Source organism: Cynoglossus semilaevis, chromosome 20, assembly GCF_000523025.1.
Source record: "Cynoglossus semilaevis isolate Cse_v1.0 chromosome 20, Cse_v1.0, whole genome shotgun sequence".
Classification (NCBI taxonomy): Eukaryota; Metazoa; Chordata; class Actinopteri; order Pleuronectiformes; family Cynoglossidae; genus Cynoglossus; species Cynoglossus semilaevis.
This window is the reverse complement of record NC_024326.1, coordinates 9,549,164-9,573,705: the sequence shown is the minus strand read 5'-3', so window position 1 is coordinate 9,573,705 and position 24,542 is coordinate 9,549,164. Positions and strand designations below refer to the sequence as shown.

The window sequence follows — 24,542 nt, the reverse complement described above, 5'->3', positions numbered from 1 at the left end:
GTTGAAATGGCAGCTGTCCTACCTCAACATCAAATATGTTATAAGTTGTCTAAAAAGCCCAAAAAAATCTACAAACATGTGTTTGTCTTTTGTTAAAAATTAGTTTCCCACGCAACACTGTTGCATTTGATTGGTCAGATTGTGCTGCAAGCTTGTGGTTCTTCCCTGCTGTAGAAGACGTGAACGTAGTTGCTTGGAGACCACAATATCCTGCAGTCTGGACTAGTTGGAGCCACGGTTTGCGTTAGGATGAGTTGGTGAAAGTGGCTGGGTTAGCATGGCTGGCCTTCTCCTTCTGCACTTATCTCCACCTGAGTTAAGAAGTCCAACTTTTCTAAATAAGTCTCTTTTCAAGAGTTCCTTTATGTATCTTGCTTGTTACTTCTCTCGTTAGTCACTTTGAATAAGTGTCTGCTACCTGCATGAATGTAATGTAAATGTAAATGTAAAAAATGTAAGTTTTGGGAAACTGTGATTGCAGAGTACATATGTCTCACCGGTGCAAGTCAGTGTTCACTTGCTATTCTTGTTCACTGAGCCTGTGGATTTGGTGAAGGTGCAGCAAAGGGCACCTGTACCTGTGGCAGCACTGACAGAGAGATGGATGATCTTAGCTGCTCCTAGAAGCCGAGAGAAGCACCCTGACTCTCCCTTCAGCTCACGCACTCACCAGTGACAAATGGCTTCATGCTGGGCAGATGGGGCTTTTGACTGCTACTCACTGCAGTTGAGACACCAGGGGCAGCCAGGCTCCTCCTCCGTGTTTAGTTTAGCTTCACTGAAGGACAGTGGTGGAATGCCAGTCCTGTGAGGAATGCAGTTCCCTCCATGTTACTCACTGCTGATAAACTGTACAGTTATTGTGCCTTAGTCACCCTGAGGAATCCCACAACATGCTTTGCTTTGATGTTAAATGTTTTAATTTTTGAAGCTTACAAGAACTGCATGCATGTTTTAATACCTGTCCTAGAACATTTCGATCAACCCTCGTGCCTGGGTGATTTAACTTTTGAAAGTGGAGATGATAAACATATGTGTCAGGTTAGACCTCAGCCCTCATTTGAGGTGAGTTTCTTTTTTTATTTAAATATTGGACAGTTTGTGTTCTAATCCATCCTCTACTGCTGATCTGTGTATTCCTGTTCCTTCATCACTCTCTCTCTAATATGTTCCTGTAACTATGGAACCTCTGACGTGAGCTTGTATCAGTGTCACTTTAATGACTGGTTAACGCAGCTGTACTTCACTTCACCTAAACAACAGCGTGAATCTTGTTAATGAACACCCACAGCTCACACCCACACATTGTCACAAATGGCAGTACCCTGTTATACGTGTCTATGTGTGGTCATATCACACCCTTTATCTTCTCATGACTGTCTGAACTCATCGCCCACACACACAGAAAGAGAGAGAGGTAAATAAAACCGACCCGGTGAGATAAATTGATGACTTGTACAGTGTTTCAGTAGAGAAATTTGAGTTGGTAATGGGATTTTGCCTAGTTCTTAAAAAAGGACAATTGTATTTGGTCATAATTTGTGAAATAAAAATATACTACTAAATAACATTATAATTTTTACATGGATATATTTGCTTTTGGAAGTAGATGACCTGTCTGTGGCCTTATGCACAACACACGGTCCTTGGACTTGAACAGTAGACAGCCTTGAAGGTGTGCATTTTTTCCCTCTGTACTGGTATTCTCTCATCGTGTCTTTATGCTCTCAGGGTGATGAAAATCTGAGCCCCTCTATGGTGATGTTCGTAAAGGAGAACAGCGGTACATGTCCTTGTGGGTCACTCCCTGGACAGTAGTTGCATGTCACCTCATCTGTACTTCTACGTAACTGCTGTTTGCCTTTGTGTATTTATCACTACATTTGCTTTTGATTCTGATGCCTGAGTGCTGACCTACGTCCCCCGTGGACCTGTAAAAGTTCAGGTCTACAATCTCCATCCTCCTATCATTGGTCATAAACACAGTTAATGCTGGCCACAGGGCCAAGAACAGACAACATCAATCCTTATGAAAAGGGCCAAGAACAGACAACATCAATCCTTATAATGCCATGAAAAGATGGTCGGTGGAAGCAACTGACTCCATGTTTCATTTGATGTGTGGGTATGTTTATGACTGATGTCCCTGACTGTTGTCCATGTTGGTTAAAGGCTGACAGGGCTTTTTCAATGAAGTAATCAATTGCAGTGATGGTTTAATCCCAGAAGTCACTGGTGCCTTTTCAGTTATGTTTAGTCCTTTTCCTTTGGTCTCTGTATCCTTGTTTTTCTGCAGTTCCGACTGCTTTTTTTTTTTTTTCTCCCGATCAATTTGTCACATTCACAATGTTCAGATGGATGCACACAAATGTGGCAGACTGCAGCGAGGCAGTGACTCACACACCAGGCAGGTTCTTTTGGAAGAACGAAAATCTCTGTAGTCAAGATGTGACTTTTTGCAAAGCAGATTTTTGATGACGTCAACAAGAGGGAGGCAGTGTAAATCTGTGAAGGGTTCAATTAATACTTTGGAAGACATGATTGTTAGTTTGTCCAATAAGATGTAAATGTATGTCACTCTCGTTAGCTTGTGAAATCTCCTGCATCACATAAATGCAGGTCATCTGCTACTGCAACAACAGAAGAAGGAGACAATCATTTATTGACAATTTAACCACTTTACTTTTTCTACAGGGACATCATGATTACCCATTTCGAACCATCCATCTCATATGAGGGTCTGTATGGAGAAGTGAGAGATATGTGCTCCATGGAAAACGACCAACTCTTCACCATGAAGTGGATCGATGAGGAAGGTACAAAATACTTCATTCCTTATGTTAATGCTTTTTTTCCCCCCTTCACCAGGTGCCAGAATTCTTCAAGCATTAGTCTACGTCGTACAATTGTTATTAAGAAACTCCAACAAAGGATGTTGGAGTTGGAGCAGCCAGGCAAAAGAAGAGGAAGAACACAGATAGGGTTTAGGGTGGGGGTAACAGGGGAGGGGAGGTAAGGGATGGGGTGAGATGAAGGCAGATAATCTGCTTCTGTGACCCCCTGAGGGGAGGAGCCAAAAAAGCAGATTAAATCTAGCTAAAGAAGGAAAAACAAAACACGAAAAGCATTTTTATTATGAAACAGGGAATGGTTTCCAACTTAAAACAATAAAAAAAAAAAATCTGCCAGAATGTCACAGAACAAAGATATTTCCAAATAGGTGCAATATGACAATTTCCTATATATAATATTATAATATTTATGTATTATATAAAATAAGCAATGTATTTTTGGTATATATATATATATATACATATATATATATATATACATATATATATATATATACACACACACACATACATATACCAAAAATACATTGCTTACCATGTAGTCAGGAACTGTGTGTTAATAGTTCAATACATACTGTAGGCATCAAATCTACTGAACACTGTTCACTGAAGTCTACTGTGTAGATCTAGTTATCTTCAATCAGCAGCTTCAGATCCAGTTGTTTTTTTTTTTTCTCACCACCCAGTTTCTTTTTTTCCACTTGAACTCTGGAAGTTCAATCAGCAGCTTCAGATCCAGTTGTTATTTTTTTCTCACCACCCAGTTTTTTTTTTCCACTTGAACTCTGGAAGCCACCGCCTCTCCCTGCACTGATGCTAAAAGTAGCATCGGGTGAATGATGCGCTGTGGGACACGTGTCAACAACAGCGACTAATAGCGACTGACAGCTACTGAGTGACTGCACCTTTGTTTGCTGATCAGAGCCACTGACTGGAATAATGAGATGATAAAATTAAACTTTTATACGTGCCCACACTGATCCCAAACCAGCCCCGATGTCTTTCTGTCAGTCACTCACTGTCACAAAGACGAGGAGCTGTTGGTTGCCCACCTTGATTCTGCACTTAACAACTTATTAACAATGTATGATATTTTAAGATTGGCTAAAAACCTGAAATCCCCGATAGTAAATCCAGCACACTTGCTGGCTCACATAAGAAGATGAATACTTGCCTGGAAGGCTTTGTACTTTTTTTTTGAGTACTCTGTCCCTTCAAACCAATCCAGTCGTCAGCCAGTTAGTCAGGCAGCAGAAATGGTGTCAAAGAAAAGATGCAGCCATTGGATCGCTTATCTCAGGATAAGGTCACCCTGTCCTAACTCATTAGATTCACTTTAGCTCCCACCAGTTGCCACCAACATGAAGTCAGTGCAGTCTGTCTGAAAAGAAAAGCTGCTTGATGGTGTCAGTGGTATGACTATGTCTGCTATTTAGTTTCCTGTAAGTGCTCAGTGTGAGCGAAAGGAACATACGTGAAAACAGTACTTAACCAATTTAAAGGCAACATATTTTTGAATGTGTTTAATGGAAAAGTTGTCTAGGTTATATATGAGCAAAAATAGAATATAGAAATAGAATATGCAAGAGCCACCATTACTGTATGTGATGATTCTCTCATCTTACTTTTGTCATATTCATCCCACTAACCTGGTTTTCTGCGTGTGATTAATAATACCCAGTCTGCCCTCTGCTGTTAGGTGACCCCTGCACAGTGTCGTCTCAACTGGAGCTGGAGGAAGCGCTTCGCCTCTATGAACTCAACAAAGACTCGGAGCTCATTATCCACGGTGAGCATGCTGCCTTTCACACAGACTATTTATAACCTCATATGTAAAGTTTCATGGTTTAACTAACAGTGGGTTCATGTAGCCAAGTAAGATGTGATTAACTGTTTGGACAGTCAGAGGTTCCACATGAGAAGACTTATGCGTTACTCTGTTCGACACTGAGATACTGTGATAGTGAGGATTGGCTACTTAAATGAAAGTCTGCGCTCTCGTCTGTATTTTTATTTGTACTGGTTTCACATGTGTGGCGTGTGAGCTTATAAATACAAAATGTTACCATATCAATAATCTTAGCAGTTGAAAAGTTTTTGAAGTCAACCAAGGTTTAATTCAATAGATTTATCTCCCTGCCAGTGCTTTTCTTTCACACACAAAGGTTGGTGGTTGCATCACAAGCAGATCCTCCTCCATTGAATCCATTGGTGCCAAATTCTGGCCCCTCAAGGCACATCTGTGGAACACAGCAACAGCTGCGACACGCTGCCGTTTTTCCGTTTGCAGACTTGCACAGTGTAAATTATTGTTGATATGCACACAGAGAAGGTTGTGAGAGCTAAACGAGGGGACATTTGTTCTAAACTGAACAAGTAATTGTGCAAAATATTTTTTTTTCTTCCTAATGTGTCATACTATAGAAATGCAAAACCTATTAAGATTTTTTAAAATTGTGATTTAGAGAAATGCAAAACCTATTAAGATTTTTTTTAAATTGTGATTTAGATTCTCTTCTATCTGCATTTATATATTAACACACATCTTTGATGGTTGTTATTCTGGGTACAGTAATAATAACAGATAGACATTTATTGTTCATTATGTCCTGATTCTGAAGCACTACTTAATTTATGTTCATTATGTCCTGATTCTGAAGCACCTACAGCTACTTTATGTGTGTTGGAAAACCGTGGCAAGTTTTACACTTACCTGTAAATAATTTCCTTCCTTGACGTCAGTGTGGAACTGGTTGACTTCCCTGTTTAAGTCTGATGATTGAACTATGTGAGTTGGTTTTTAAGGTTAACTCTGATTTTAGGTGGATAAGCGTGTACAGTACATTGGACTATATGTAAACGTTTGATTGACAGGCTGCGTATTTGTTAGTGTGTAACCTCGGTTCAGTGACGACTAGCGGTTGAATGCCAGATGCAAAGTTTTAATCATATCAGAGGTGAGAGGTCGGTGGTGAAGTGAATGCAGGATGCCAGTGTGACGGCAGACGATGAGCGGCTTTAAAAGAGGATGTGGCGGTGCCGTGGGGGTCGCCAGCTCTGCTCGTTAACAACATTGTCTGCTGAGCAAATGCCTTGCCTGTGACTAACCCCAACCCCCAGTCTGTCTGGCTTTATCTCACTCCTATACACACATACAAACATGCTTAATTGGTGCCTTGAGGTGTGTATCTTTTTCCCCGTATTCTTCTTTTTTTAGCACACAAGACATCATTTTGGTTCATAAGAAGGGTGAATGTTGAGCTCCACCTGGTAACTGGCCTGCTCTATGTAGCCCTTAATTTAGTCATAAAAGGAAGTTAAACATTCTTAAAAGGAAAAAGGACCTCATGAATTTTTTCCTTTTTCAGTTGAATGAATTGGAGTAAATATTATATATAATATATTATATATAATAAATATTGTCTGAATTTAAATTTTTTTTTTTTGCTTCCCTTATATATAATAAATATTGTCTGAATTTTAATTTTTTTTTTCTTCCTCTCAGTGTTTCCATGTATACCAGAAAAACCTGGAATGCCCTGTCCAGGAGAAGACAGTGAGTCAAACCCCATTCCTTTTTTTCACAAATTTCTTAGCAACATATGTTCAACAGCAGTTTAAAGTGGAAGTGTTTTTTAACTGGAATAACAACCCGTGATTCAATATTAGTCATCACAATGACAGCATTGGCTGACACCCTACAAGTAAATAATACTCTTTTTACAGCTGATGATAAACCATTAAAAACCAGTTATTGAAATAAGGGAGTTTTATCCATCACAGACTTTATTTTTGTTTAGATGAAGTAGCCATTTTGTTAACGTTATTTGTGTGGAAAGTCATTGTTGTGGTTATAGTTTTTTCCTAAATAAAGCTTTCATAAAAAAAGATGAAAATGAAATTGTGTGTTTCATCATGTCAAAGGATTTGTCATGTAATAATTTTCTTTCCCTGTTGCAACGTTTCTAGAATCGATATATCGGCGGGGAGCTCGGCGCTGGAGGAAACTTTATTATGCCAGTGGTCATGCCTTTCAGGCCAAACGCTTTAACAGGGTGAGAAAGTGTTTCCATGAATCTCTTTGCCTTAATTCTAGGCTGAGTGATGTATGAAGATTTGATGATTTCTCTCCATTCATCCTTCTGAGCAGCGAGCACACTGTGCCATCTGTACGGACAGAATCTGGGGTTTGGGTAGACAAGGTTACAAATGCATCAACTGTAAACTGCTGGTGCACAAGAAATGCCATAAACTGGTGACAGTGGAATGCGGCAGGCCGTTAATTCAGGTGAGGGACGAGATAAATGGAAGTATAGTATATATTTTTTTTATTAATACAGAGAGTTCCTGTTGACACTAAACAAGGGATTTTGATTTCTAGGAACCAATGATGCCAGGAACCCCGTCGAGTCAGCTAGATCAAAGTGAACAACCAGGTAACACCCACAGTAATGCACCAGTGTGTCTGCATACAAGTCAAATACATTTATACATATAACAGCAGTAATAGTAGCTAGATGGTAGCAGTTTATTTTGTTGTTAATCGCATAAAAAAAACATTTGTTGTAATTATTTACCAAAATGAGGCTAATCAAAAGAATTAAATACAAATTTATAAAAATATCAACATTTTCTGTCCGCTCAAGGGCAGCTGAAAATCTTGTAAATACTACGTGTATGAATTATTCATACATTTAGATAGATGCTCAAGTGTCTTCAAATTAAAAATAATTAAATTAGATCAAAAACTGTTGCTGAGATTCATTTATTTTTTACAATTTTTGGCAAAAAAAAATTCATTTTCTAAAATCAGTTCTTACTTCAAAGTGATGTCTCTACTAATTAAAAAGCATCAGAAACTTTACTGAATTTAAACCTGTCAAATTTAAACACCATGGCCTTCGTACAGATTTCCATCTTCATTTAAACAGAGAAACATTACTATCACACAGTAGGCCTGTGAACAAAGCATGTGACTGTCTCTCACCTATTTTCTCTCCTTTTCTGATCTCCCCTGCCTTCTCTCCTTCTGTCTGTCTCTCACTCTGTCTGTCACATTCTACTCTCGCCTCTCAGGCCCCCAGAATAAAGACTCCAGAGAAAGCTTGAGTTACGACGGAGAGGAGAAAGAGGTGAGCGAGAAATTCCTCCCTGTCTCGTTGACCTGACTTGATGGATTCGAGTGTGTGCAACTCTCCCTGTATATTTATAGAATGGGTTTGTGTCTTTTGTAAAGAAGAGCAGGAATTGGATCACCTGTAATTGAAAGCAGGTTTTTTAATTTTGTTATTTTGCTCTGTGTGTGTCGCACATTTAAGCTGTTCTCTTTTACCTGCTGTGGATGTGCGATAGAGGGAGCACAAAGGCAGAAGATCATCATGCAGTGCTGAGGAGTATTGATTTCCATTGATAGAGCCAATACTGTAATCTTTTATCAATTTTTTTAACATGTTCCAAATACTGATTAATGGTCAAGTATATAGTTTGTGTTTTTGGGCTGGAGTGGGTTGAAGAATGGGCTGTGTTGGAACAGATGGACAGAGATAAACGAGAGCTAGCTAAATGATCATAACTCCAGTTCCATGTCTGACTCTGGAGACAGTAGGTTGTCATGTGAAGGAAGGTTAGATGAATTGCACCTGAGGATGGGTCCCTACAGAACAGATTAGAGAGAAGAAGGAGGAGGAAAGGAGGGTGAGGATGTAGTGATGTTAGTAGTTGGGTCCACAAAATATGAAATGGCGTTGAATAAGAAGTGGAGTTGGAAGTCCTCGAAACCACATTTACAAATCAGTCAAAAGGAAATTGTCGTTCCCAAACCAAATAATGTTTTCTATCAGTTGTTCGGTGGAGAAATAGTCCAGAGAGATTGATGGATGTAAATGCAGGATGAAAGATTGTCACGGAGTCCACTTGATTACTGCATGCCCTTCAATTTTCTCTCCATTACTGTCACCCAGGCACGGAGCAGTAGAGACACGGGCAAATCGCCTTCAAGTCTTGGCCTGTCAGACTTCGATCTGCTGAGAGTGATCGGCAGAGGCAGCTACGCCAAAGTGCTGCTGGTGCAGCTAAAGAAAACGGAGCGCATCTACGCCATGAAGGTGGTCAAGAAGGAGCTGGTCAATGATGACGAGGTAAACCAGGAACTCAGGACCTGGAGTTTTGGGGGTTGTTGTATGAATTCTGCCAGGATCTAATAGTTTCCTGTTTAAATTTTGTAAAAGTCCAATTGAAAGATTTTGTAAAGAGACATTAACATAAAACAAAATAACACATTGCATTTTAGTTGACTAAATCTAATCTATCTAGAATATGTAGAATCTAAATTAAACTAAAATAAAAACATTCAGACTTAAATTTTGACTAACAAAGACTGCGTTTTGGTCGTTTGCAGGTCAGTGCCAAATTGCATTCCAGATTCTCGTAGTACTGACAGCAGTAAGAGATGTAACGATTTATCAGGGAAGCATTAATGTTACCTGCGCTATAATTAGTCCAATAGGTACAGCCAATGTAGGTAATTATTCATAGCACAATAACGACCTGTCCAGTGTGATTGTGTGCTTGTCCAAAACACTCCGACCTGAGTTGATGTTCTTCTTTGCAGCCATCAGTCTTTCTAAGAAGGTGTAGATAAACCATCATGTCATCAGAAATTGATCCAGTCGAGCACGCACCACAGCATCGCCTATGGCAATGAGAGTAGTTAGCCTTGATTAGGTGCACTTAGTGCAATTGACAAATTCACGAGTGCCTGTAGATCAATGGCGTAGTGTTGCTCTCCCTGTCCTAACAGTGTGAGACACATCTGTGTCCAGACATATTTATTCTGTCATCGATAGACGCCTGTCCCTACTGTTGCTTCTCTGATTGAGCCCCTCTCCCCCACTTGCAGCCCTTAGGTTTTGTTGTGTGGTCAATAGAGCTCTGTGCTTTGTCAGCTTTTCTAAATTCAAGGTTATGAAGTAAGGATGATTTCTGACTGACATGTGGGTGTGTCTTTGTTCTCTTTGTCTTCCAGGACATCGACTGGGTCCAAACAGAGAAGCACGTGTTTGAACAGGCCTCTAATCATCCCTTCTTGGTGGGCCTTCACTCCTGTTTCCAGACAGAAAGCAGGTGAACGCATTCCCTCTCTGTTCCCCAAGGGCTTCACTAGTGTGGCAATAATGCAGTGAAACTACTACGATAGATCACACACACAAAACATAGTAATAAGCAAACAAAGTATGACACTGTCATACTTTGTTTGGCTGTCATAATGACAGCCAGGTTCAGTGCCCTCATGTCTTTCTGCAGTGGTTCTGTGCTTTTCACTAATCTCAATAAATGTACACAATTTGTACTTTTCTCTATAATATGTCATGAAAATATAATTTTTTTCTACTTTTTTCACAGACTCTTTTTCGTTATTGAATATGTGAATGGTGGAGATCTCATGTTCCACATGCAGAGACAAAGGAAGCTCCCAGAAGAACATGCCAGGTAGAATTATTAAAAAAGACAGAGGTTCTGGAGATGTTTCTCTCTTTGTGGACAGGACTTTTGTAGGGAGCAAAATAAAATCGGCCTTTTTTTCTTTCAGATTCTACTCAGCAGAGATTAGCCTTGCCCTCAACTACCTCCATGAGCGGGGTATCATCTACAGAGATCTAAAGCTGGACAATGTGCTGCTGGACTCAGAAGGTCACATCAAACTCACAGACTATGGCATGTGCAAGGTGAGGGTTGTCAATTCAATTTGGATTAGAGCTGCAGAGCAGCAAGAGTTTATGAAGCGTTCGATGTTAAATGCTATTAGATGGTGACATTTCTAAAAATGCCTGTTGGCTTTTGCAGGAGGGCCTGAGACCAGGTGACACAACAAGCACTTTCTGTGGTACCCCAAATTACATCGCCCCGGAAATACTCAGAGGAGAGGATTACGGTAAGGACGTGGTGGAACACTTGGTGGTGAGGTTTCAGTTTGCCTCTGGCTCTGCTGCTTTTATAAGCACAGTATTTTTGTCTATCTGTTACACAAGATATAATATTTTAAAGAGAATTTATTTATAATACAAAATGCACTTTTGTTAAGACAAGTGTTTTAAGTATTGTTTGCAGATTAAATTAATTTAACAGGGGGGACAAAAGCAATACCAGATCCCTTGTGTATAAAATCAGATAATGGTCACATGCAAATGTTTGCAGTTGCAAGTATTTAGTAAAATCTGTTTCTACGGTGTGCATACACACATGCATAAACACAAGATAATAAAAATAGAAAGTGCTCCCTGGTTACCAAAAAGTGGTATCATAGCAACAAGTTCCACTGTTGGAGAAATGTATCAGTAATGTGGCATAGTACCTTTATAAGTCCAGTTAAATATTCAGCTTTTATGCACATAACATTTTGACTTTTCCAGTGGAGGATTTCACCGAAAGTCAATATTCCATGTACAACATCAGTTCTGTCATTCTTTTTTTTTTTTTGTATTTTTCCTTCCTTTCCTGTGTGAAGCAGCTCACACTGCCACAAAGGCTGCTAAACAAGTCTAAATTATAACCCTTATAATAGCTGTTGCGATGTTGATCACCCTGTTTTGCATTGAAGTAATCATTGAAGACCATAATACATTTGACTGCCCTGTAAAGCTACTGTGTTTAACGCTCACAAGGAAAGCCATTAAATATTCATTATATTTTGAATGCTGTGCAAGAATTAGAATTGAGTTCAAAATGAATACCTGCAACATTTATGTCTAAACATGGGATGTTTGTTGGCCTGCCAGCTCCTTGTTGATGATATCGATGTAAATGTGTATGTCATCAGGCTTCAGTGTGGACTGGTGGGCGTTGGGGGTGCTAATGTTCGAGATGATGGCTGGCCGGTCGCCCTTTGACATTGTGGGGAGTTCTGACAACCCGGACCAGAACACAGAAGACTACCTTTTCCAGGGTAAACACCTACATTTAAAGTTCAAGGGTTTAACTAAACAGAAGCGTTTATATAGAGTGGTATTTGTTTGCATTTTTCTGTTACTGGGAATTTCCTTTATGTTTAAAGGAATTATGTGAATTTCCTTTTTTTCAGTGGAAACACTGAAACGCAGGTCTGTTACTAGGGGTTCCTGCCTGACGTGTTTACTTCACTGAATGCCCGAATATCTCACTTTCCCTTTTTTTTTTTGCTGCTCCCTCTCTTTTACAGTTATATTAGAAAAACAGATCAGAATTCCCCGCTCGTTGTCAGTCAAAGCCGCCAGTGTTCTCAAAGGATTTCTCAACAAGGTAAGACGCCTGACTCGGTCAAAAACTCAGCTGCTCTTGGCCTTTACAGAAGTGACAACACAACCTGTCTCTCAGACACCCAGCCATGTCTCTTTACTACACATATACATAACATCAGTCTTTGGTTTAAATGCAGTATTTTTACTCATGTCTCACCTCATCACACTGTTTTACCAAAAAATATTCTCAGCTTATCACAGGTTTTTTCACCAGTTGTCTGACTAAGTCCTTTCTTTCCCTCAGGATCCCAAAGAGCGTCTCGGCTGTCACCCTCAGACAGGCTTCGCTGACATCATGGGTCATCCATTTTTCAGAAATGTGGATTGGGATCTTGTGAGTTGTTGTCAGCTGCTTTCAACCTCCTCCCTTTTACTTTCACGCCCACAGACAGGCTTTTAGAAACACACACACACACAGAAAGGCAATCAGACACAGACCGACAAAAAGACACGCATGTAGACAAAGTGACCTTCAGACAGACAGACACATACAAACAGACAGACTGAACTTCAGACCGATAGACAGACACAGTTCTCTCTGTCCACTTCTCTCCCTGTTTGGTCTGGAGCAGGGACTCAGCAGTAGGTCATAGTGTCTGAGCGGATCGTTTTACACCCTCACCCTAACCATCAATCAACACGTTACACACAAGTGCAGTACTTCCAAGCTGGTTAGTAGTATTGTGTGAAGACAACAACTAAATTAAGTTTTAGTTTTGCACTTCTGAAAATAATTAAAATATATATATTTTTTTTTTAATGCAGTTTTATCTTTTGGGTACACTTAATTATACTTATGTTGTCTTTATTGTTTACAGTTGATTTTCAGTGTTAAAGGTCAATGAGTGGAGATAAAAGGCTACTGTGTTCCAATCTGTTTCCTGTGTTCTTATTCCAGCTGGAGCAGAAGCAGGTGGTGCCTCCATTTAAACCCAACATCTCAGGGGAGTTTGGACTGGACAACTTTGACGCCCAGTTCACCAACGAGCCTATCCAGCTCACACCAGACGATGAGTGAGTGTCCATTTGTACATTTTATTCGTCTTACTGAGAGTTGACTATAATTCTGGTCATTGACGTTCCCTTCTGTCCACTGCAGCGACGTGGTGAGGAAGATTGACCAGTCTGAGTTTGAAGGGTTTGAGTACATCAACCCACTCCTCATGTCAGCAGAGGAGTGTGTCTGAGGGACAGGAGTGTTGTCTGTGCTGAGACACATCCCCCCCCACACAAACACACACACACACATCCACCCACACCACTTATCTGATGTGGTGTTCCCACGTCATCGCACCACATGGCAACGAGACAAACACATTTGCTGCACATGCACAGTAGAACGCTTATTTGCCAAAACCAGTCTCACACTCTGCCATCTCTAACCACTTGCCCTTAAGTCAACATTATTTCTTAATTATTTTTCTACCATGTAAATCTGCACTGATGTTATTATCTCATGGGGGGGCGGGGGCGGCCAGGCTGCAGAGATCTTCCAAGGTTGCTGTAATGTGGGGACAGACAGATGAAGCCAACATCCTCCTTCTTCCAGCTGGTGGGACGTCTTCACTGCACAATTTCTGTGCATGTATATAAAAACCTACTCTGTTACTTCTGCAAAAAACATAACCGTTAGAAAAGGCTTCTTTTTTAGCTTTAAACCACAGTTTATGAGACAAAAGTGAGGAGTTTGTTGTCATAAAATTATATCAGATTTAGTTTTGTCCCAATACAGTTTCTGTAGAGATCAAAAAAATCATATTGTTAGCATTTTAAAAAATTAAAGCTATATATTTTTCATGTTTTATTTAAAGATATAGCAGCCAGTGTATATGTTGTTCTGAGTGTTAACAGAACCAAAAGGGTTTAGGCTTATTTTTGTTTATTTTAGATGAATGATTATTATCTGGAAATTAGAGGGAGCCTCTTAATCCAGTATGAAGGAACTTCAGCAGCGGTGTAAGAACAAAGACTAATGTTGAGTTAATGTTCTCCAAACTGTGAAAAAAGGAGGTCACTGTGCCAGAAACTGGGCTGGAAGTGAAACAAATTCACACTACAATGACGCTGGAGCACAGATCGTTTTGCTGTGCATTCAAATATACACTAAAAATACACTACACTGAGACAGGACCAAAAAAAACCAAAAACATTTTTCTGAAGAAATGTCTCGCTGGTACATATTAAAAGGTACAGTAATTGTATGAAAGATGTGCTGTCCTCTGATATAGAATTATATTCATTCTTTGTTTGCTTTTTTGTTTTAAAATCTGCCTATGCCTTTTCGAGAGTTGCCGTCTGTTGTCTTTTTGTACCCTACATTCCACGTAGGCTTTTTTTTAAATTGTACATCACTACAAATGGTTAAAACAAGTTCAGTTCCAAAGTCACATCGAAGTGCAGCTCCAGCTGCGGCCTGTGTCTACTGTGCTGCATTTTTACCACGTCTGACCTGCAGTGTGATGGATTTTTGTAAAACTGCTCAGATACAAAAGCTGTAAAGAGCCACAGCTGTATAGACACTGAGTGACTGTGCACACACTGTCCGCCAGGAGATGGTTCGCTACTTGGAAAATATTTTTGGGCTCACACGGTGACAGGAGGAACTTGTTCATCTGTTACACCACATCTTTATTGTTACTTTTTTTGTATATCTGATTTAAGTCTGATTGAAATTGAATCTCTACATTGATTTCAAGGTGTTACTGGGGGAACCCCACAACATTACTTGTTGTGTTGGAGATGTTTACCACCCACAAGACTCTACTGAACTTTATTATTAGTTTGAAAAGGAAAAGAAAAAAAACTCAAAAATAAACCTTTTATTTCCCTCTTGGTGGTAATTCATTATTGGGTAATGTTTTTGACTATGATGAATGATGTAAGGAGGTTTTCATGAAGTTAAATATAATAAGTATTCACCATTAAGGGTTGGGAGAAAACAAGTAAAATCACTTTACATACATAGGCATTCAATGAATGGATAGTACAGAAAATAAGATGTTTTCATAAAGACACTGGGAATAAAAGTAAAAAATATCAAAGTCAAAAGAAGGGGAATAAAGTAGAGCCATAATATCACTGCACCGACAGTGGGTCAGCTGAGATAGAGTGAAGAGTGACAGGTACACATGGGCCGAGGGTCACGAGGGTCCTAATAGGCTTACATCCCGTGTTTGTGTTGTTGCGTTGAAAAGCCTCATCACATGTGGACATTTGTGTCAAGATTTGGTGTTGAAGAGCTGATGAATTCATGCAAACTGTAATTTTACAATTTTACTTTTGATCTTTCTATTTTTTTCCTCTAAATCTTTTACCATATTATTCAGTTTGTTTCTGCCATTTTTCTTCCATCTTGTCTAATTTTTGCGGCTCTTAAGATTTTGTTTATTCCGTTTGTCATTATTTCATTTTGACATATTTTCTGTCCTTCTTTTTGCCTTCCTGCTATTGTTTTTGGGACATCCCTTCTGTCTTTTTGTTTCTTTTTGATCATTTTATCTTTCCTTTTTCTTCTTGGCTTTCTTTTGGTATTTGGTTTCTCTTTTCTTCCTTCCTTCCTTCCTTCTTTCCTTAACGTGTCATCACTGCTGGTAATCAGACTTATCTAGTCTCCTCTGCTGTTACCTCCCCCAACTATCTCCATGTCCTCATTCCTGTCTGCTGTAACTTCAGACTCCAGACTAGACCTGCGCTCTCATATTCACATGAGCGTCTGGAAAAAACACATCAAGCTTCAGTTTTCCCTCCCACCCTGCCTCCTGGTCACATGACTCTGGCTCAGCTTTTAGAGAGGCACATGGTTAAAAAGGTCAGTGACACCACAGGGCTCTGCTCTGCCGTGCTGGGCTTTGAATGGTTTGGAGAAAAGAAATGAGTTTTGGAAACGATTATGTCTTAAAAATCATTTGGGTTGATTTGTAAGCAGCAATACGTTTCACAATGGTGAATATAAAACCTATTGTGTGAGCCTGCTCCACCAAAACCATTGTCTTAATTTCACAGGAGGTGATGGTAAATGGCTCTGCCTGCGCCACTCCACAGGGCGGCTGCTGCGTTGCTGCAGCACGATGAGGACAAATACTTTTGCATAATTCTGAATTCCCAGGGTGGTGTGTTTGACACTATTCCTGTGCCCTCTGTGCTGGAGGATGGGGGTGCGACTCCCCAGGCACTGTGGCTGCACAGTGCCCTGTGGAAGGCACGGAGAACGCTAACCTTGTATAATTAATGATGTAAAAGGAAGGAGGATCTGAAGTACATCCTGTTTTAATTTGTGTTATCTCACCGGCTGTTTTACTCCGTCCCTGAAGGGATTAATTAGAAAGCGCAGGAATCATACTTGGTGCTAAATGCAAAGCTTTAGTAAAACACACAGTGCAGTTTAAGGTGCAGGAGTGTTGTGCTTGGAACCGTATGAGCATTTTCACCCAGCGTTCACCAGAACACACCAGGCTGCAGGACTGAGCTAATGATTCTTAGTCCTCACTACTTGAATTCACATGTTTCATCCTCCATGTGAGCGACAGTGACAACAGAGATTAAATAACAGAGTAAAAGCATCTTAAAGAATAAAACATCTATTTCTAATTGCAGTCTCTAAATTAAAGTAAGAAAAACAAACACAATTTAAACTTAGACGTGGAATTTAAAGTGAAAGACTAAATTCTGGTGTTGCATTTCACACAACTGTATTTTTAATAATTATTTTAATATTATTTATGAGTAATTTAAGTTGGTGTGAATAAACATGCAGCTACCAGCTTTTCCCTGTAGGGGAGGCTATAAACACAGTTTGAGTGGCCTGGTCCTGGTGATGGTTGGGTCAACGATGGTTGGATCTATGAGACAAATTGCTTATTTTTAATTCCATTTGATTTATTTAATTTAAATAATGAAACTGCAAGGATTCATTGTAATATTATTACAGGATTTTGCTTTAGTTCCTGCACATTTTGCTTTTATATGTTGTGTTCAAATGCATTTTAAGCATTAATAGAAATGGTGGTAGTGTTAGCCTCCTTCTTTTGGCATTTCCCTTTGACACTGAAGTGAAAACAGCAACATTGGCTTTAAAATGAGACACTGCGAAGTCTAAAGAGAATTCAAATAAGAACTGTTAACCTTGACCTTACACAAGAACAGCCCTTGAATTAAATCAATAAACATTTATCATTCTTGAATTAAATCATTAAGGACAGCTACCTGGGACATCAGGAATAAAAAAAGTGGGTCAAATGTGTGGTAAAGGAAGAATGTTGCTACAGAATGGGCAGGTGTGTGTGGACATGCCTGTCATAGAAGAGGGGGCGGGGGCTTCAAACAGAAACCACTGTGTAGAGCCTGGGGTCTCCTGAGCATCGGGGAAGAGACGGAGAAAAAGGACCCACAGAGCTTCNNGAAAAACATGTCCAGGGGGAAAGGGGACAGGTGTGTCCTGGACACAATTGACAGTCTCAGGAACAGCTGGCCTTTTTTTTAAAGACTAGTACTAGTAACTAAAAGTATGACATACTCCAATATTCCCTTTAAAAAGCACACAACTTTGTGAATGACTACCTGACAGCCCCAACCACCACATCAGTTATCTTCATTACACCAAATTACAAATATATCCAGAGAATAACCTATGACATGTTTCAATATAACCACATTGATTCCAGACAGGGTTTATGAGAACAACTGTGAGGTGTCTGCCTCCAGGGCCCACTTAAGACTACGTCCAATAACAGTTAGACAAGATTCTTGGCTAATGGACAGACTTATCAATGTGTGTTACTCTCTGTCTGTGAATCCTGAACACCCCACCCCCCCATCAACACTCCATCATACTTCAGCATTTTCCTTCATAACCCCCATCAACAATCAGCACTGGTCACATTATTGCACATATGAGATTAATCTGTTCCCTGTAGTCCACAATGATGTTATTACAGGGAAATCAATGCCCCCCGCGTTGTTCTCTGGGGCTGGCTGGGGTCTAGGCACATCTGCTCTCATAATACAACTGCTGACCTTGCTCTTAGAGTGAGGCTACAGTCAAACGGTCGGCTGCTGTTGTTTATCAAAGCTTTATCAAGCCTGTGCTCTCACAGACACATGACATCAGACTCTGGATTAGTCAACCAGGATGCACTGCAGCTAAAGAAAACAAAAAAAAAACAAGCATACACAGACCGTGCATGATAACCTTGACTGGTTAAGATTTGGGTTACAAATGATAGTGTACACTCAGACTAGATGGCCTGAGCTGCAAATCACATTCAAATAAAAAAAACAAAACACAGGAGATATGTTTCATGATCTAGCTTCTAACCTCCTCATACACAGATTTTATTAACTATCACTATCAGAAAGCGCACAATAGACTGACCATATGACCTTTTGACCTACTGCACACCACCATTTACACCACCATTTACACCACCATTCACACTTGACCTCTCTGACGCTGTCTTTATCACTTATATGTTTTCAATGAGAAGCTTATGGGCTTGATAAGACAACTGTTCCATTGTCAAAATTTTTTTTTAATTATCATTTTGAGTTATTCACAATATTGTTGTCTGTGGAACTGAACATGTCGAGCCTTGGAAGTTATGACATTTCCAGTTTTATCATGCAATTTGAAATTAGCAAATTATATATATATATATTATTTGTTTTATTTCTAAAAAAGTCAGAATTCAAGTTTCTTTGGCTATTTTGAGGTATTTAAATTGATACATCTTATTAAACTACAGCTGATTAAAAGGCTGTACAATACTAAGATGAATCAATAAATTATAAATCAGTATAAATTAGTGTTAGACCCAGAGGCACAGTGTTTCTTTATGTCGCCATGATTTACTTGAAATGTCCTTTGCTTCTACTGGTAACAGCCCTGCCTACTGACGGAGGAAACCTGAGCCAGACTGTGTGAGACAGACAGACAGACATGGAGGCGGACAGGCAGGCAGAGACACCCCCGCATTGTTTCCGTCAGTCCGGTGACGTCTCCGCCTCTCAGCCGTGTGCAGTGTGACGTTACTGGGCTGTAGTGGAGCCTCTGGCTGCGTGTTGTTGACGCTCCGCCAGGCTTTTCCAGTGTAGAGGAGACCCTGAACAGGAAAGGACGGCTCGCGTACAGAAAGAGAGAGAAAAGAGGAGAAACATACACTAAGAGTAAGGTGCGGGTTTATTTCTTCTTCTTTTTGTTTATTTTCTCTTTTAAAAAAAAAAACATTATCTGGATGTATTTTTGATCAGTTTGGTTGTCGGCAGTTGATACCTGCTCTCGAGCGTTTAACGGTCGAGTTTGTATTCAGCCGCAGTGGACAGACAGAAGGGGGAAGCTTGGCTTGTCGTGTCGCTCCATGTCTGAGGGTTAGGCAGCCTGCTACTCGTTTTATTCAGTGTGTTTTACCGACTACGTTCTGTAATAGGTCTGTATCCTCGTCCATCCGAGAGGACAGCTTGTGTGCGCTTGGTAGCAGCCGACCGATGAGGCTTTATTACGGCTCTTACGCGCAGGGGAACCGGTGCTGAGTTAGCCTGCTTTTGAAACGCTGACCCTGGTGTTTGATTCTACCTTAAGCCGAGTGAACAAGGGTAAGCTGCTGCAGCTCAGCAAAGCTAACACGGTCAACGTTCAGCATTAAAAAAATAAAACTGGTTCTGGTTCTATTTTTATACATATACTGACGTTTTTACGGTGTCCTTGTACGTCAGTGTGAAAGGTTTCTGTCACAACATCTTTATGTTTACGGTTTAAATCGTGTCACACGAATGCGTTACCTTTTTAAATCCCTTAATAATTATGGTGTATTTATAATTTTAATTTCTTAGATTGGACAAATCCAAGGTCCATTTGGTATGACTATTGTAACAAACCATTAGAAATGACTACCAAAAAACATAATTGTGTTCGTTGTAAAAAAAGACCATTAGATATTTCACAAATACAATAATATACAATATTATGATGGAGTAAATGGAATTAAGGAAGGAACTGTCGCACAAGCCATTTGTTTTAATGTGTTTGGTTGTTCGACGCACGGGGGGAGCTGCGGTCTTCTACTATGCCCTCGGCTGGTGTGTGTGTGTGCGCGTGTGCGTGTGTGACGCTCGTCCGCGGTGCGTTCACAGAGCAGACTGTAGTAGACAGTGAATGTCATTATCAGCGCTGTCTGCATACCAGTGCTGTCGTGGCGAGCCAGCGCAGGAGGTGAGGAACAGTTTGCAGTCTGGAGAGGAGGAGCGTCGGGGCTCTCAGGGAGGGTTGGAGCAGAGCAGAAGCGCTGTTCTCTGCCGCGTCCTTGCAGCAAAAAATGATCCCAAAGTGGGAAATATATATAATACTCCACGGTGAACCACGGTGCATCCTCTTAATTTATTTTCAAAAACCGCTCTCCTCCAGTATCGGCGGAGAATTTGCAACCTCTTAATTTATTCATTCTTGATCCAATCTTGCGGTCAGATTTATTTATTTTTTCCTTATTTTCCAAATGGTATGGTACACTAAAAAAACGTTTCGGCATCCAGTCGTTGCTTTGCATAACAGCAGCAGCTGCAGCGTGTCAGTCAGTCGATGGAAACAGGATGACGGGATACAGAAATCTGCATCAGCGTCCACATCTCGTCACATTTCGTGTTCAGTAAAAACTCTTTTAACTCCCATTGACAATTGTATCTTGATCTGATGCGTGTGCACGGCGCTACGGAGGATGGATGCAAAGCTGATTGTTGCCTTTTACTGCTGATGAATTGAATCTGCCATTTCTCTTGGTGTCATACTGCAGCAGTAGCCATTATCAACTACGCTGCGTTTTATAATGGGAAAACCAGCTAAGTTTTGTTTACCTCAATCAACAGATTTAGTAATCCGACAGTAAAACCACTTCATAAAAGCGAAAACGGCGCTTTCCACGCTCCTCGGTGTCAAGCTGTGAAATGACTGGGAGAAGGGGCGACTGCTGTTAGTGCTTTTATCATTTGTTTTTCACAGAGTTGATGGGGTCAGCGTGGGGTAAGCAGACCAAGTATAGTTGGGAAGGGCACTTTCATTTGCAAACTACAATGTTTTTGGGTATTGTGTGAGTCGGTGTCGAATTAACAATGTAATAGAAGGGGGTGTCGGTGGGGGATTTCACCCACCTTGTTATGTCTCGTCAACTGGTTCTGCTTGTTAAAATTCTCACTTTAGTGCTACGAAGTTTGTTTCAAAACCTTGAGTGAAAACCTTAATGCAAATTTCCCCTGGAGTTCATTTACAAGGACTGAAAAAACCCTGTGTTTGTGTGAAGTATGGCAGTGGCCATTTGTCTTAGTGCTCCACGTCAGTCACCTCTTCAGCCCCCAACTTGGAAGCAGTCATAAAACATTTAAAGTCCTGATGGTGTTTTTATGGCCCATGTTATTTGAGGAGTTTATGTTTTATCTTTTTATTTCTTTCTTTAAAATACTGTCAAATTTTCTTTTTTAAAAAACATGAATAATCACAGGGTATATGTGGATTAATCCTGATTAACCATGACCTAAATTAATCACAATTACTGATAATTAGTTTAGGATAAGTCAACATTAAAAATCTTTATTTTTTGTATATTTCTGGAACAGAAAGGCAAATACCAGGAGGGAGGTATACTATAGTACAAATAATATGCTGTGTATCAACTGGCTATTAGGGCAGACAAAGTGGGTTTTTGATGATAGGTTAAAATGTGTTAAATATTTTAATCTGATTAATTCTCTTCTCTTTTCCTAGGAAGTACATCTGAATTCCGAAAGTCCCAGTCCCCAACATGCATGTGTATAACCACCAGAAGATTTGTGCAATTTAAAGACATAAGGAGGGGGTGAAAAGTGGAACATAAGAGTTTAGTCAGTGGCCAGAAACGTCAATAACCAAGTGCTCAGGCATGGCCAGTACCCAGACCAGTATGAAAACCCCTTTCAAAGATTTGACCTCATTTAAGGGCAACATGAAACGACTATACAGAGAGCGACTGGAAGACGCACCCATCAAGAAGCGTGTCATGGCTGAAATCAACCTTAAGCGTCGCAGCCTGGATGCAGTCCCGAAAACACCCAAAGTGAAGAGAGAGCAGACTGAGGATCTGTGCCAAAACTCCAATATGGATGTGGCGGCCAGAGCTGAATTACATCTGGTGGGCTGTGCTAAAGCCTTGGACCTGAGCCCAGGGCTTAAACACACCCTGGCCCAATTCTCTCTCAGCAGCCAGAGCTCTCTTGGGGGCCCGGCTGCCTTCTCAGCTCGTACTGGCCACGAGCATTCTCCAGCTGGCATGCCACCCTTACCTTCTCCTCCAGTTCTGGGAGGGGGCCCCCTGCTGGTTCCCTGTGATAGCTCCACTGAACTTACCCACTCACTACTTGAAGGGGAGTCCATCTCCTGCTTTGTTGTTGGGGGAGAAAAGCGTCTCTGTCTGCCCCAAGTGCTTAACTCTGTGCTTCGTGACTTCTCGCTACAGCAAATCAACACTGTATGTGACGAGCTCTATGTCTACTGCTCACGTTGTGATGCAGAGCAGCTGCACATCCTCAAGGTGTTGGGCATTCTGCCGTTCAATGCGCCGTCCTGTGGCCTGATTACTCTGACGGATGCACAGCGCTTGTGCAATGCTCTGCTTCGCCCTGGAGCAGCCTTGCCCGCTGACCCAAGTGGTAAACTGTCTGCCCAAGGCCTGCTGAAGGAGAGTGAAACCAGCTTCCAGGTGGAGCACCAGTGTCTGGGAAAGTGCCAGGGTCTATTCGTGCCCCAGTTCTACACTCAGCCTGAGGCACCCTGCATCCAGTGTGTTGAGTGCCAATTGCTTTTTTCACCACAGAAGTTTGTCATGCATTCACACAAATCACCTGATAAGAGGACCTGCCACTGGGGCTTCGATTCAGCCAAGTGGCCCTGTTACCTGCAGCTGGCCAGGAAATACCAAGGCACACCTGAGGAACAGAAGCTCAAACAGCTCCTGGATGAGGTCAAGGAGAAGTTCCACTACCAGCTCAAGAGGTCACTAGATAAAGTAAGTGTATTTGATGTTCACCACCAACATGTCCTTTTTCATCATTTTACCAAGCAAACAAATTGACAATGACATTGGCTTATAATGTGCATGTTAAATAATTAGGCAGAGAGTGTGTGTGACAGTGTGAAGGTGGTGCCTGTGGTCAGATCTGATAAGATGGGGTGAGGCCAGCTGGCCACAGCTAAGGGTGTGCATCATTTACATGACATGTGTGTATGGTGCAATACTCAAAGTTGCATGGCAACTTTGAGTATTGCCCCCCCAGGCCCCAGGTGGTTCTAGGTGCTAACCATGGGTTATCATCATGTCTCTGTCTCGCACTCTCTCTGGAGCCTCTGATTTCCCACATGTTCAGGTGTTGCATTTGCCCAGAGGGCCAAAACCCTTTTTATTCATTATATTGTTGTGTACTGTAATTTCATTTAATCTTGAAATCATTATTGAGTTTCCAGGTTTTGTCCTCACAGCTCATGAAGTAGTACGATATTCAGCTAGAGTAAGTTTTTCCTGATAGACAGTCAAAGGCACAGCCAGAGAAATTCTTCAAAGGACAGCTGCCTGTAATCCTGGGGGAAGATATTTGTTGGATGGTCCTCCCCAGTCGCCTACTTTGAATGTGAGGGTGGGTGGTAAGTTATTAACCAGAGAAAAGGGGACAGGCCACTGTCTCAGTAAGGACATAGTAGTCCCCAGCCACCCTCTATCTCTGCCTTCGTCTGTTTTGGCAATGAATAAGTGTGTTTCACTGAACAGGAAGTGAGGCAGACGGTCATGTTTCTCACTCTGAACATCCTACACACTACGTCCAGCCACCTCCACTGCACTGGCTGTGTGACTCACATTTTCCACATCCCAGTGGATGTTAGTGTAAGGGCAGCCAGGCAGCTTTTAAGTCACACATGCCTTTTAGAAAGATGGCTCCCTTCGGTGTGTTGTCCTGTTTCTAAATGCACACCATTTTATCCACGTTATAGTTTGTACACCAAATGACAAAGTGCATATTTACATAAGTTCAAGTTTAGGTCTGAACTCTGAGAAATCTAGAAGGAGCGGTGCAGACAAGTAAAGCTTTGTGGAACTAGTTTTTCCCCTCTTCCTTCCCAAGCTACTGGTCATGTTCAGACTGTTTGGCTTGAGAAGCTGCAGTCAAAAACTGCACAACCATCTCTCTGAATTGTTGCTCTGTGCCCTGGGGCACGACTTCCACGTCTACTGAGCTATAAAACTGAACTATATAAATACCGTTTGCAAGACTGAAATCACCAATGAAACTGGTTACATAAGTAATGGTCACAAAATATAGTTTTTAGTTTTGGGGTTGTAATGGCATGTGAACTGTACCTTAATGTTAATCTGACAGTATCATGTGTCCTCATTTACAAGATTTTCTTCCCCTT

General features: G+C 40.9%; 2 protein-coding genes across 3 annotated transcripts in view; both read left to right on the top strand.

The window, feature by feature from the left end:
* Positions 1-14,968, top strand: part of prkci (protein kinase C, iota) — a 17,815-nt gene extending 2,847 nt beyond the window's left edge. Inside the window, exons 2-18 of the mRNA XM_025052335.1 lie at positions 2,695-2,816; positions 4,552-4,641; positions 6,358-6,408; positions 6,822-6,907; positions 7,003-7,140; positions 7,234-7,288; positions 7,929-7,984; positions 8,813-8,989; positions 9,877-9,974; positions 10,254-10,340; positions 10,441-10,576; positions 10,695-10,782; positions 11,668-11,793; positions 12,046-12,125; positions 12,369-12,458; positions 13,023-13,138; positions 13,224-14,968. Coding sequence (XP_024908103.1) covers positions 2,695-2,816; positions 4,552-4,641; positions 6,358-6,408; positions 6,822-6,907; positions 7,003-7,140; positions 7,234-7,288; positions 7,929-7,984; positions 8,813-8,989; positions 9,877-9,974; positions 10,254-10,340; positions 10,441-10,576; positions 10,695-10,782; positions 11,668-11,793; positions 12,046-12,125; positions 12,369-12,458; positions 13,023-13,138; positions 13,224-13,311 — 1,684 coding nt within the window. The 3' untranslated portion in view covers positions 13,312-14,968. The remainder of the gene's footprint in view (positions 1-2,694; positions 2,817-4,551; positions 4,642-6,357; positions 6,409-6,821; positions 6,908-7,002; positions 7,141-7,233; positions 7,289-7,928; positions 7,985-8,812; positions 8,990-9,876; positions 9,975-10,253; positions 10,341-10,440; positions 10,577-10,694; positions 10,783-11,667; positions 11,794-12,045; positions 12,126-12,368; positions 12,459-13,022; positions 13,139-13,223) is intronic.
* Positions 14,969-18,856: 3,888 nt separating this feature from the next.
* LOC103396486 (ski-like protein) lies at positions 18,857-23,760 on the top strand. 2 transcript variants are annotated; one of them, XM_017042063.2, is made up of 2 exons: positions 18,857-19,285; positions 21,867-23,760. In XM_017042063.2, exon 2 carries the CDS (start codon positions 22,021-22,023, stop codon positions 23,206-23,208), a length of 1,188 nt encoding a protein of 395 aa, XP_016897552.1. In that variant the 5' UTR covers positions 18,857-19,285; positions 21,867-22,020; the 3' UTR covers positions 23,209-23,760. The 2 variants fall into 2 exon arrangements, with proteins under 2 accessions (XP_016897552.1, XP_024908105.1); XM_025052337.1 differs by having other exon boundaries at positions 18,857-19,290.
* The last annotated feature ends 782 nt before the right edge of the window (positions 23,761-24,542 follow it).